This window comes from Polyodon spathula, chromosome 23, assembly GCF_017654505.1.
Source record: "Polyodon spathula isolate WHYD16114869_AA chromosome 23, ASM1765450v1, whole genome shotgun sequence".
Classification (NCBI taxonomy): Eukaryota; Metazoa; Chordata; class Actinopteri; order Acipenseriformes; family Polyodontidae; genus Polyodon; species Polyodon spathula.
Window position 1 is genome coordinate 20158978 of NC_054556.1, and position 12560 is coordinate 20171537.

Sequence of the window (12560 nt, forward strand, 5' to 3'; positions counted from 1 at the left end):
AATTGTATAAAAGTACAAGGCCCTGTTTTTGGCAAAGCAAAACAAATGTGCCAAGTGTGTTGAAAAACAACAGTTTTCTAATTGAACCCTTCCTGAGTAAATTTGTTCCATAGTAAATCAACAGCAGGAAGTCATTTACAAGTTCATTGGTTCCTCAGACCCGTCTTTTATTGGTTGACATCAGTTCAAACACCAGTCAGTCTTTATTGTGTAACAATGCTGCTAGGCAGTCAGCTCAGGGCATTCATGCATTCAGCATACATTGCTGTTCTTTATACTCAATGACTAAGCAACTATGCCAAAGCTTTCATCATACTGTACCCGCATATTTCTTTTAATTTACAGTTCAAAAAGACCATTGCACTTTGTAATAGAGATTGTAACACATTTACAAAGATTATTTTTCTGTCAAGCATTTTTATGAGGGCAGGCCTAAGTTAGCATAACCAAATTGTAGCTCAACAAAACAAGACTATCTGCATGAACCCACTAAGTTGTATTCTACAAACTCACGCTTATCTTGCTATTGACCAATTTGTAGTAACATTGAGTAACATGGTAAAACCTGTATTTACCGCTACATCAACTAAACAGCTAATAAACCCCAGAACAACAGGGGACATTTTCAAAATTATAAAATACTACATTTCTTCACAATGAGAAAAAACGCCTATGTAAGTTGCAAAACTAGCAATAAACACGATAGATATTTAATTCCTAATCGAATGATTTAGCCATCTTGTATAAGCAGACATCTGAATTAAGCATCTGTAAGTATTCAGTCAGGTTGAGTTGGATTTGCGAGCATTTAAAAAGGTCCAGAGATGATTGTATCCGATACAGTTAAGTCCATTCTTGCTGTTTTCCTCTGCACAAGCTATGCAGGACAGGTTTGGTTTTTCCTGTTTTCCTTTGTAAGGATATATATATATATATATATATATATATATATATATATTATATATATATCATATATAGATATATAATATATATTTACATACATTTATGTATCGTAATTGTGTCAATATCTTAACAGAGTTTGAATGTGGTTCAAAACTTTGAGACAAAAAAGTTTAGAAACTCTGTCCAAAAACTTGGTGGGTGCAGTATGAATGTACAGCTCTGGCCAAAAGTTTTGCATCACCTACCAATTTAGTGGATGAGACATATAATATATAAACATTTAATTATAGTCTTGCAACAAAAGAAATTTAATTTAGCAGGGGGTGACTCTGCAGAGACCAATAAAGCTGACATTGTACTTTCCCTGCAGACTGGCATACCCAACACCAGCCAGCCAGCCAGCCAGCCAGGGAACTAGCCATAGCCATTGTCTTGTTTCAGTAACACATAGACAAGGCTTCCCTCCTGATGTGCTGCAGGACAAAGATTAATATATGATTATGAATTGTGTACTGTACTTTTTTCTTTCCTCCCCAAGGTCAATAGTATTAACCAGACATTGCTATCTTTATGAGGAGCCTACATCGAGATAAAATGTGCACATTATCGTAATAGACATTTTCCATTGCATGCTAAGTTGTCAGATAAAAGAGTCACATTTATCCCAGTAGCTTGCAGGTTCAATAGCCACAGCATTCACTAGCCACTTCTGTCTTTCATCTCTGGTAGTCGGGGTTCGAATCGGTTCCGTTAGCATGTGAAATAAGTTTGCTGGACTAAATATGGTCCTCATTGGGTTACGGTGTCCACATTACAAACCCACTAGTCTCTGCTATAGAAAGCCCTAGGGCAGATTGGCAAGGAGGGGTGTTCATAAGCTGTGGCAAGACCTCAAAGTCTTTGGACACTTAAGCCATTATTAAACTGCAGGAAAGTCTTATACGTTGTTCCCTTTCATGCTTCATACAGTAGATTTACGGCCTCTCATTATTTCATCCGTGTCCCTCAGTTCTGTTTGTGCCCTTCTTTATAGATTTCAATCTGTCCTCTGGTTTCAGTAGATCAGGGCGGCACGGAAGTGCAAAAGGGAACGAAACTCTTGTCAAGTAAATAAATCATGAAGGCGTATAATAGGTGTAGACCAGCATGGAGGAGAGGGCAGCTCTGTGTCTGCGGAGAGTTTTGAAATGAACAAAATGTATTGGTAATGGAAAGCGCAGTGATAAGGAAGCAGCTGAAGTGGTGCTAAATGTATACATGGAAAACTGATTTTAAATGCGCCTCCGGTAGTGCAGCTTTAAGGTGTGCTACAAAGAGAGACTCAGGTGTTGGGTGTTTCTGATTTCACAGCAACAGAACGGGAGCCAAACACAGGTGTCATTTTTAAAATTAAAACCTGGTATAACTGTTACTAGGCTTTGGTGAAAGCAAGTCGACTGACTGTTTATTAGACAAATTGGAACACTGTTCCCAATATATAGTAGAACTGATTTAGCGACACTAAAAAAGTACAGGGTCCTCCTAAATGTTTAAGATCTATGCACATTACCTAAGTATAAATTGACGAGGCTTTATTTATAATAATAATAATAATAATAATAATAATAATAATAATAATAATAATAATAAATAATAATAATGCAAAACAAAGAGGCTTTGAAATAATGCATTTAATATTTAGACACTGATTTTAATGTTCACATATATTTACTTTTTTTTTTTAAACCAGGGATATGATGTATAGACAAAAACATGTATTATATGTTTCAATACACAAATATTCTCACAGTTCTAAATATGATACACAGTAGAAATATACAGAAGCAAGTTCATATTCACTAGTTAATAAATATAGCAGCTGTCACAACACAGTCCTTGTTTTGTAACAAGATTAATCGAAGATGAATAAATATGCTAATTGTTATTTCGTCTGTAGAGTACTAACTCTTTAGGGTTATTGGGTTATGGTTGGTTTTGGGCCTAGGGTAACAAAATTAATTAGTAATATCATTTGTAAGATCATTATTGCCCATCATAAATCTTGTGCATTCTTTTATTAATAGAATGTAAAGAGGTTACTATGGTAACAACAAAAAAAGTGCCTTTTTTTTTTTTTTTTGCAAAGCACAATAAGTGAAGAACTAAGGAGCCTATAGTCAAAGCTTATTATTATTATTATTATTATTATTATTATTATTATTATTATTGCATTTGAACTCTCCCAGCAGTTTATACATTAAAAACAGGTTTTAAATAAAGTGTGAGTTTAATTAAAAAATGATCTAATGGCAATGTCTGAATTAAAGTGCAATGTCTAAGAGTGCTCCTCAAGCCTAACTCTGCTGCTATCTGTAAGTAGAGGCCACACCCTACTCTGCTAGTGGCTGTTTGGTCCAGCTCTGTATTATATTATCGTCTTATCAATATTGTGGTCGTTAACCTTGTCAAACGTAGTACACCAGGTATGTTTTTGTTTTATTTTTTCCTTAGCGAATTCCAGAACCAAGTACAGATTTCAGAGGGCCACTGAACTGCAGTACGGTATCTCTTCTGTTTTTTTAGATGAAGTGTAAAAACGTCTTGCATGGGTTACCTGTTAAAAATATGTAAAAACAAACATTCGGCATCTTTCATTTCAAGTTGAATCTTTAGGTTTTTTTAATTTTTTTGTAAATGACATTCCGAGGGCAGGATACCAGTCTTGGAAACACTGTAAGTTCAGGTGACTTAAAATACATTTTCACAAAGATTTAGGACCCTATGAGACAGAGGCACAACTATGTTGTCTTATTACTGGGTCTGTGGTATAAGGGTTCTCTTTATAAAGGGGGAGCACTGCATAATGCACAGAAATAGATCTTATTTATTACTGTCGACCTTCACAATTATTTTCCTTTATTATAGACTGATATCCTTTTTTATCAGTAGGTTTCCGTTTTTTTGTTTTATTTTCAAATATGAACTATTTTAATGGGTAACATACTGCTAGTGTAATAAAAGGAGTGATCCATGCAGTACCTTATCGTCTGATAAATGCAACTGGCATCTCCCGGCTAGGAACGAGGATTCCTGAATGATTCATTTCCACAGGGTCGAGATCAGTAGGCACAGTTCTAAATTCTTTTATGATCTGCAATGCAGAAAGCACAATGTATATTAACATGGGGTGGGGGGGAGTACCTTACACAGTCCTTGCGAAAGCCTTCCGCAAACTATCCATGTGAACATGGCTTCTGTACGCACAATCAATCAGTTGGTCATCTCTGTGTTTTTTATTTGAATGACACATCCAGACAAGTATTTAAAAAAAGTAATTCACAAGCGCCCCCAACCCCACCCCCCTCCACTGTGAATGTCCTTGATGGGCTGCCTCTAAATTAAAATGTGGTGGCATAATAACCATATGCTTACCCAACAAAGTGCTAGCTGTAGCTGTAACTCTGCCAGTCGTCGCCCAATACACATTCTCTTTCCAATGCCAAATGGCACATGAGCAAATGGGTTGATAGAATTCCTGTCTTGCAGCCAGCGTTCAGGCTTAAACTGCTTGCCATTATCAAAGTATTCTTCATTGGATCCCAACACCTGGCTGTTTATCATCAAGACGGTCTACAAAGAAAACACGTCAAAGGTTAATAAGTTGAAATGTATAAAAGCTGTACATATGATCATGTACAATGTGATGTATAATAGGGTCCTTCAATCAGGGTTTTTTTTTTTAACAAAATAATTGATATGCTCTTTGTATAATAATGTACTTGAGCAATATTGATCTATTTTACAACATGCTACATTAAAGAAAATCACATATTTGCAGATGCGTGCCTTCTCATTACTGGTTTATAAAAAAATAAAAGTGTGCAACAATTATAAAACAGCCTTGTACTTACCCCCTTGGGCAGTATGTAATCCCCCAGCACTGTTTCTTTGTCTAATGTCCTGCTTGTGAATGGAACTGATGGTGTTAATCTGCAAGACATCAGTTTGATGAGTAACTTTGATTATGTCATCATGTTGTATTAGTTTTCAGTGGCATACATTTGCTGAAAGGTTAGCAAGCCTGGCTTAATGTCATTTTAATTAATATACTGGAGGGACTTGCCTCATAGACTCTTTCAGACAAGCTTTAAGATAAGGCATTTTCGTAATGTCTTTCGCAGTGGGAATCGGGTTAACTGAAATCACATCTTGAATTTCCTTGTGGAGTTTTTCCTGGACACGCGGGTTCCGGGAGATATTGAAGATTGCCCACAGTAAGCTGTTGGCAGTCTAAAAGACACACACAAAAAAAGAAACAATAATTTATCATTAGTTCCACTAAATATCATATTGGATTTGTGACATACGTGTACACCTATCTCTGTTGTGCATCTCATTTTCAAACTACGTCAGAATGATTTCAAACAAAAAAGGTAAATTGTTTATCTTTATTCTGTACAAGAATGCAGTTCTGCAAAGTTAATACTAAATTAGCTTATCTTAGCTCTGCCATTAAGTACGTATGCTACTGGCTTCGCTTACTGTTTCTACCCCTCCGATCTGCAGCTCTGCAGTAGCAGCATACAACTCCTTCCTGGAGAGATCATTGCTGTGGTAGATATCACACAGAAAGTCATCTGCTGGATTTGCTGCATGTGCACTCAGTCTCTGGTCAATGTAGACTTTTGCTAAAGAAAAAAGGAAACAAATACAAAAATTTAGTAGAACTGCACATGAGTATGTGGGTATTCACAAGGTGTGTGTGTGTAACAAATACAGTGTAATAAATAAGGCACATATTTATTATACAATACACTCAGTTGTCCAATACCAGACCTTTACCAGTATTCATAAAACGTGTGTGGCATTTCTGTGCATGGTTTATTCATCATTGTTTCCCCATTCTCCACCTACTGCAATAAACTGTTTGAGTGAGCACAGACATACTGGGTATAGGCACTGTAGAAGCAAAGTGGAATCACCCAAAAATGGTGATGGATATTGGCAGTCGTGTAGCCTTTCTCTATCAGTTACTGCTCCATCGCTGTTCTCTTGAGACCTTCAGAGTACAATGAAAGGACAAGCTGTCCTAACCATGGATCAGGTGAATCTCAGTTCTGCTACTGTAGGTACTGTAAGTTGTTTTTTTGATCCATGTGCTTTGCTAAAAATAAACTGTTCATACATGGATTTTCAGGGATAGGGCTGTGCATGTGGTGGGCATGCTGTTTTGACAGCAACTTATTTATAGGCAGGGTTACATTAATTTATTGCCATGTGTGGTGACACTGTTAAGGTCACATGTAAAGTTTACCCATTCTTTATTACAACTTGCATCATTCTGTCATAATCAGTAAATTAGTGGCATTATATTTTGCTTAAAAAGAAAATAATAAAGAGGGCTAGTATCTCATATTGTAATTATAATATATTAAACTCTAATATATATATATACCTAATAGCTTTTGCTGGGCTACGGTTTTAATCATTAACAGATAGTGAACAATTGAAGCAGCAAAAACCCAGTATACATCCTCAATGGAAGTCATACTGAGCTGACCTAAATGACTTGTCACAGGAGGTTGTACTGTTCAAACACACTTTGTTTATGTGTGTGTGTAGAAAGAGAGAGAGAGAGAGAGAGAGAGAGAGAGAGAGAGAGAGAGAGAGAGAGAGAGAGAGAGAGAGAGAGAGAGAGAGAGAGATTTTTCCTGCGGTATGTGCCTGCAGCAACACAAACTGTGTCTCGAATGAGCAGTGACAAAGAGGTCAATGTTTCATGTTAACCTCAACCTCCTCCTACAAATATCCGGCTCCTCTCCCTCATAGCAGGTCATACAGTTTACAACAGCACAGTTGACAATGCTTTACATACAGCTAAAGTGGTACCAAGTTCACTCACACACCACCTGACTGGATATTTTATAGTGACGTCAATTGCTCCCCTTAGCTGCCTGGCTGTCTCCCTCTTCACCCCAAATGGATTTTAAGCATAATAAAGCCCATTGAGGTATGCATAAAGCAGATAAGAAACAAGACTATTTTAAATGCATAGATTAAACATGGCAAAAGCAAAGGATAACTCTAAACATTCTGTGGAAATTTATCAAGGTAAACTTGTATCAGGACAGAGGTGCTCCAAATGTTATCCATTTAATACCAATACAGAATGACTGGGAGGGATCTTTTGACATCACTCTGAATGCTGAACAATCTTGGGAGTCATGAATTGGATGTAGATCTACGGATAATTATTATTTTTTATTAAAATCCGTTTAGTCGAGGCCGACTTTCGGTCACTTTATGGGTCATCATTCTCCACGCATTTCTGTCTTTGACTGCTTCTTTCAGATCTTTCATGTGCATGTTTGTGTCAGCCTTGATTGTGTCCAGCCAGCGGGTTCTCTGACGCCCTCTTCTTCTTGACCCACTGACTGTGCCGAGCATTAATGCTGTTTCTAGGGAATTAGCTCGCATGATGTGTCCAAAATATGAGAGCCGCTGTTTCGTGATTTTTCCCTCTAACGATGTTTGTGGTTTGACACGTTCAAGGATCGTCTTGTTTGTGACCATTGCCGTCCATGGTGTTCGCAGCAATCGTCTCCAACACCAAAGTTCAAAAGCATCGATCCTCCTTCTGTCGGCCTTCTTGAGCGTCCAGCTTTCGCATGCGTATGTGAAAATCGGAAAAACGATTACATTGATTATGCGAGTCTTTGTTGCTATGCTGATGTCATTGCTCTTCCATATTTTTGCCATTCCCTGCATTGCGATGCGCCCAAGTGCGATTCTGCGTTTGATTTCTGGTCCCGATTCGCCACCTCGGTCGATCTTGGATCCAAGGAAGAAATCTTGGACTGATTCGATTTCTTCATTGTCAATTGTCAAGTGGAGTGTACCATTGCCTGCTGTTGTCATTACCTTTGTTTTCTTGATGTTGAGGTACAAACCCATGCGCTCGCTTTCTTCTTTGACCTTTCGGACCAGATATTCTAAGTCTTTTTCACTCTCTGCGAGCAAAGTCGTGTCGTCGGCGTATCGAAGATTGTTAATGTTCCTCCCTCCAATTTTCACTCCGATCGGTGATTCTTCCAGATTACATCGTCTCATGATCGTTTCGGCATATAGGTTGAACAGGGCCGGTGATAGAATGCAGCCTTGTCTAACGCCTTTTCCGATCTCAAACGAGTCCGTGTTGCCGAATGCTGTCCTGACCGTGGCTTCTTGATTCTTGTAGAGTGATCTTATTCGTTGTTCTAGATGTTCTGGGACGCCCATTTGCTTCAGACATTTCCATAACTTGCCATGGTCAACGCAATCGAATGCTTTGCTGTAATCGATGAAACACATATACACATTCTTTTGATATAAGCGAGTCTTCTCCATGATCCACCGCGAGTTTGAAATTTGATCTCTGGTTCCACGTCCTTTTCGAAATCCAGCTTGCACATCAGGGAGTTCCCTCTCGACAGATGAGGCCATGCGTTTTTGAATAATCTTTAGCAGGATTTTGCTTACGTGCGGTATAAGTGCGATGGTCACTACGGATAATAGCCTTCCCCAAACACCACAGATTCGCGGGTGGTTGAATACCTTTTAGTTGCAGTATATACATGCATACATAACATACCTGTATTAAATATACAGTCCCAGGCATCTGTATGGTCCTGCCAGGTTTTTGTGTTCAAGCTTTTATGAAGTTCCACTGGAGTCACCATCATTGTGCCAAAAGTACTCATCATCTGAAAGAAAGACACAAGAAAACCATCCTTCTTGGAATGCTACCCCACCCCCACCTTACTTGGCACACTTCAAACCATTTACTCTCTTCACAAACCAGGCTTAGAGTTAAGAAATGTGTTTGTTCTAGCACTACAATCATGTAGCGGTCAAACTGGATGAACTCAATGAACCCACCATCCCAGATGCTTTTGAAGATACACAGACTGGCACACTATACAACTCCCTGTTGCTATTTAGAAACAGTACAAGAAATGTTGTTAATTAAATGACAAATGTCTTGAAATGTCTACGTCTAGTCTTGTATCCCCTTGAGCAACACAATTTTGTCATTATGCACAACCAATAGCTTTGTGAATATTCTGGTCAACACTTACTCTATTATCTTGAAACAACTCCGCCAGAACCAACACAATGTGTTTAGAACAATACTCATTAGATGCATTTCATACATGGTAACAGGCTTGAATTAACTAGCGTACAATAATTTTCTTTTTTAATGACCCATCCAGCAATGGATTATAATACCGCCACCCTAAACATGGTATACCTGCTCTATCATGAACATGTTTTCACCGTGTTTTGTTTTTGTTATCAACACGTATCAATACATCACCTGTGATGGACAACACTATGTACAGATAAAGGGCGACAATATTATGATCTGTCATTGTTTAGATCATTAAAATAGACTCCACAAGTGTGAGCATGAACATGTCATGATCCCAACACAGCAGTGACTGTTGCATTGTTCTCACTTACTGTTTTTATTGCCTTTATAAAGTTTAAAGCTTCTTTGTCCACCTCTTTCTGCAGGAGCCCAAACCTCTTGTCATAGAGCACCAGGCAGATAGCTGGGACACAAGGGAAAGGGCATTGAGAGAAATGTGAGTGTGTCAGAAGAATGTGCACTCCACACCCCACAAAGGCTTTCCTGACTGATCTTCAGCACTGTGCTGGACATCGTGTTCATCTCCACAAAACACGTGATCTTTAAAAACCAGGATACCATTCTGAAAACCAGGGTTATACAAGCGAACCCGTATCTCTGATCACACTGCCATTATTATTATTATTATTTATTATTATTATTATTATTATTAGTAGTGGTAGTAGTAATTATTGATTTGTTTATTTGGCAGACACCTTCATCCAAGGAAACTTACAGGGCAGTACAGGGTTCAATACAAAATCAATAATGAAACACACTATAGTTTACAGTACGTGCAAATTATACTAATAAGATGCAACAAGTTAGGATATTGTACTCAAACTCAATGTATGGAGCAGTTAGGGGGTGTAAAGCTGCCTGGAACTGGTATAGTACAGAATTATTAATAATATTTTTTTCTGTAGAAATAATAACAATTTCATGAAATATTTGTATTAAGTATTTGTATTCATGCTAGTGTGAATAATGTCATGCTTACTTTCAAATGACCACTTGTTCAGTTCACAGTATAGGTCTTCTATTCTGCCGTTTGCATCAGTAATAGTCCCCATTCTTTCAATGAAGTCTGCCATGACCTGAAAAAAAAAAAAAAAAAAAAAATATTATGGAAAATATTCTTTAAACATATTTTAAGCATATCGAATCTGCATTTAAGCCACAGTCGAGAACAGAGGATATTATTTGTCTTAAAAACAAATAAACACCATCTTAACCACGAATCCCTCTGCAACAATATTCTAAATTTTTATGTTAATATAATCCCGAAATATGTTAGCAACTATTACATATAAAAGCAAACCCTTCAATACGACTTCAAACGTAGGGACTGAGCATGAATGGTGACTATATGAGACATTGGCTTCACAAGTACCTTTGAAAATAAGCAATAGAAAATAAAGGAAATTGATACAAGAAATATACCTGTATTGCTGTGGAATTCGCAATGCACAAGGTATTACACTGTTAGTCATTATGCATAAGTATGGAGTGTACAGCTGTAGACAAAGGTTTTGCATCAACCTATAGAATTAGCGATTTTTTCTTCATACAGTCGAATGAAACCTGCTGAGCAATGTTACGTTAACATATTTAATTATAATAACACTTTGCAGCTTTTCATATATTTAACAAAAAGCTGACAATAATTTTAATCTTAATCGCGTCCGGAAGATATTTGCGATAGAATTTAGCAGTTTATTTGATTACAGGGTGCTAAATAAATCATTTTAAATTATGTTCATACAGTTTTCTTTTTAATTATGTCTCAATCTTTTTCTAGGAGATGCAAAACTTTTGGCCATAGTGGTGCATAAAAAAAAACAAAACAAAAAAATGTAGCAATAATTAAACACAAAAAGCTGTAACGACTCGTTTTCTGTACTCTACAGTGTGCTGTGAAACAGCGCAATACCGTGCAGCAGCTTACATGAAACCCTTTTAATGCTATACATTTCCCAAATTGCGTTTATTAAGTGAGGCGGAGTATTATAACTAATAAAATGTTAACCGGGATATCCACAATTGTATTCCTTATCGGGCGCTTGCCTTTTGTATGCTCTTCTCATAAAATAATATGATATATCCCTTCTTGTTGTAATAATTTGTTTTAAGTCTTTTAAGCTGCACGATAAATACCTGATTGATTTTCCGATCCAGTTTCATCACTTCGCTGGGTTTCATTAACTTCTGCTGAAATGCGCTGCGGACCCTTTGCCAATCCTTTCCTTCCCTGCGTGTGAAATAAAGGTTCGATTTATCAAACTTTAATTCCAGATTGTAATACATTAATTCTCATGTAATACATTTGTTCCATTACTGTTAGACTTTGTTTTAGAATAGACGTTTAGCATAATGCTATATGTTTACAACACTTACAAGTGTTTCACAAGTTTACCTAACAAGAAACGTCCAAACTGTTTTTCAAGTATATTCTTCGTTTATAGCTATTTAGTTAAAACAATGTCACCTTTTTTGGTGAATATTTGTTATCTTTTTTTTATTCATGCGTTCTGTGTGCCTCACTGAATTGTACTTACAGTATCATGAGCCCATACGCCTCATCTCGGTAGTCTCTGTATGCTTTCCAGGGTTTAATCTCCAGCCTCTGCGGACAGTTGCTCTCTTTCCTAAACAGGGCTTCCAGGAGACAAGGATCACCGATGTGGACCGATTCAAAAGATCCCAACTTCATTTTGAAAACCTTCCCGAACTTCTTGTGATAGTGAACCTGTGAAGCAAAAAAAAAAAAAAAAAAAAAACATTATGCGTAATTACGCATACATTCGCCTGTGTAAGATTATTTCCAAATCCAAAAAACAACACAAAAAAAAAAAAAAAAAAAAAAAAAAAACATAAAGTAGGTACAAAATTAAATACGTTGTATATTCTTCAAATTTATATTTTAATACCATCTCATCCCCCTCCCTCTCCCTCTCGCCGAACACAGTAGGCAGAAAGCATCTGTATGCAAATGATTACTGCACGTGCACAGCTTAACTATCTGCAGCATGTTCTACTACCTTGAAAGAAAAACAAATACATGCATAAATAAATGATTTTTTTTTGTGTCTGATACAAGAACACGCGATGTTTCCCCGTGTAGCAATTCAATTACTTTACTTTCATGTAGGTATTTAGTTAATTGACTTAGTTACCAGTGCCTCATGTTGTCTTTTCAAGCCTCCTTTTAGAAGGAGCTCTAACAGGCTACCCACCACTGGCCAGCTGGTGGGTCCTGGGATGGAGGTGACACCGTGTCCACAGGGTGCCAAACTGACATCCTTGGAGTCTAGAGCACAAGCGGAGGACCTGGGCATAGTGTGCTGCACTCCCACCACTTTCTTTTTCAAGAATTCAAAAACCTGTGGGGCTTTTCTGAGCTGAGGTCTCATATTTAGATGTTGTTTTTATTATTAAAACTACAACACCAAGAAACAAACAAAAAAGCTCACAAATTCTGAAAACACCTTCACTGGTAGATTTGGTA

General features: G+C 37.3%; 1 protein-coding gene across 2 annotated transcripts; it reads right to left on the reverse strand.

Moving 5' to 3' along the window:
* Positions 1-3464: 3464 nt before the first annotated feature.
* On the reverse strand, positions 3465-12560 carry LOC121297804 (1,25-dihydroxyvitamin D(3) 24-hydroxylase, mitochondrial-like). 2 transcript variants are annotated; one of them, XM_041224312.1, is made up of 12 exons: positions 12289-12560; positions 11611-11801; positions 11210-11303; positions 10053-10149; positions 9385-9476; positions 8513-8624; positions 5425-5570; positions 5006-5172; positions 4794-4872; positions 4315-4512; positions 3922-4033; positions 3465-3496 (listed from the first exon to the last, which is right to left on the reverse strand). In XM_041224312.1, the coding sequence occupies exons 1-11, from the start codon at positions 12463-12465 to the stop codon at positions 3923-3925; spliced, it is 1464 nt and encodes a 487-aa protein (XP_041080246.1). In that variant the 5' UTR covers positions 12466-12560; the 3' UTR covers positions 3465-3496; position 3922. The 2 variants fall into 2 exon arrangements, with proteins under 2 accessions (XP_041080246.1, XP_041080245.1); XM_041224311.1 differs by having other exon boundaries at positions 12229-12560.

Bases quoted from the DNA above. Each gene is read 5' to 3' on its own strand.
- LOC121297804 (XM_041224311.1), bottom strand. From the start codon at position 12,465: ATGAGACCTCAGCTCAGAAAAGCCCCACAGGTTTTTGAATTCTTGAAA. The intron at 9,477-10,052 runs GTAAGCATGACA...CTTGTGTCCCAG, and splicing joins GAACAAGTGGTCATTTGAAA to CTATCTGCCTGGTGCTCTAT. The intron at 8,625-9,384 runs GTAAGTGAGAAC...TCTTTCTTTCAG, and splicing joins TTATAAAGGCAATAAAAACA to ATGATGAGTACTTTTGGCAC.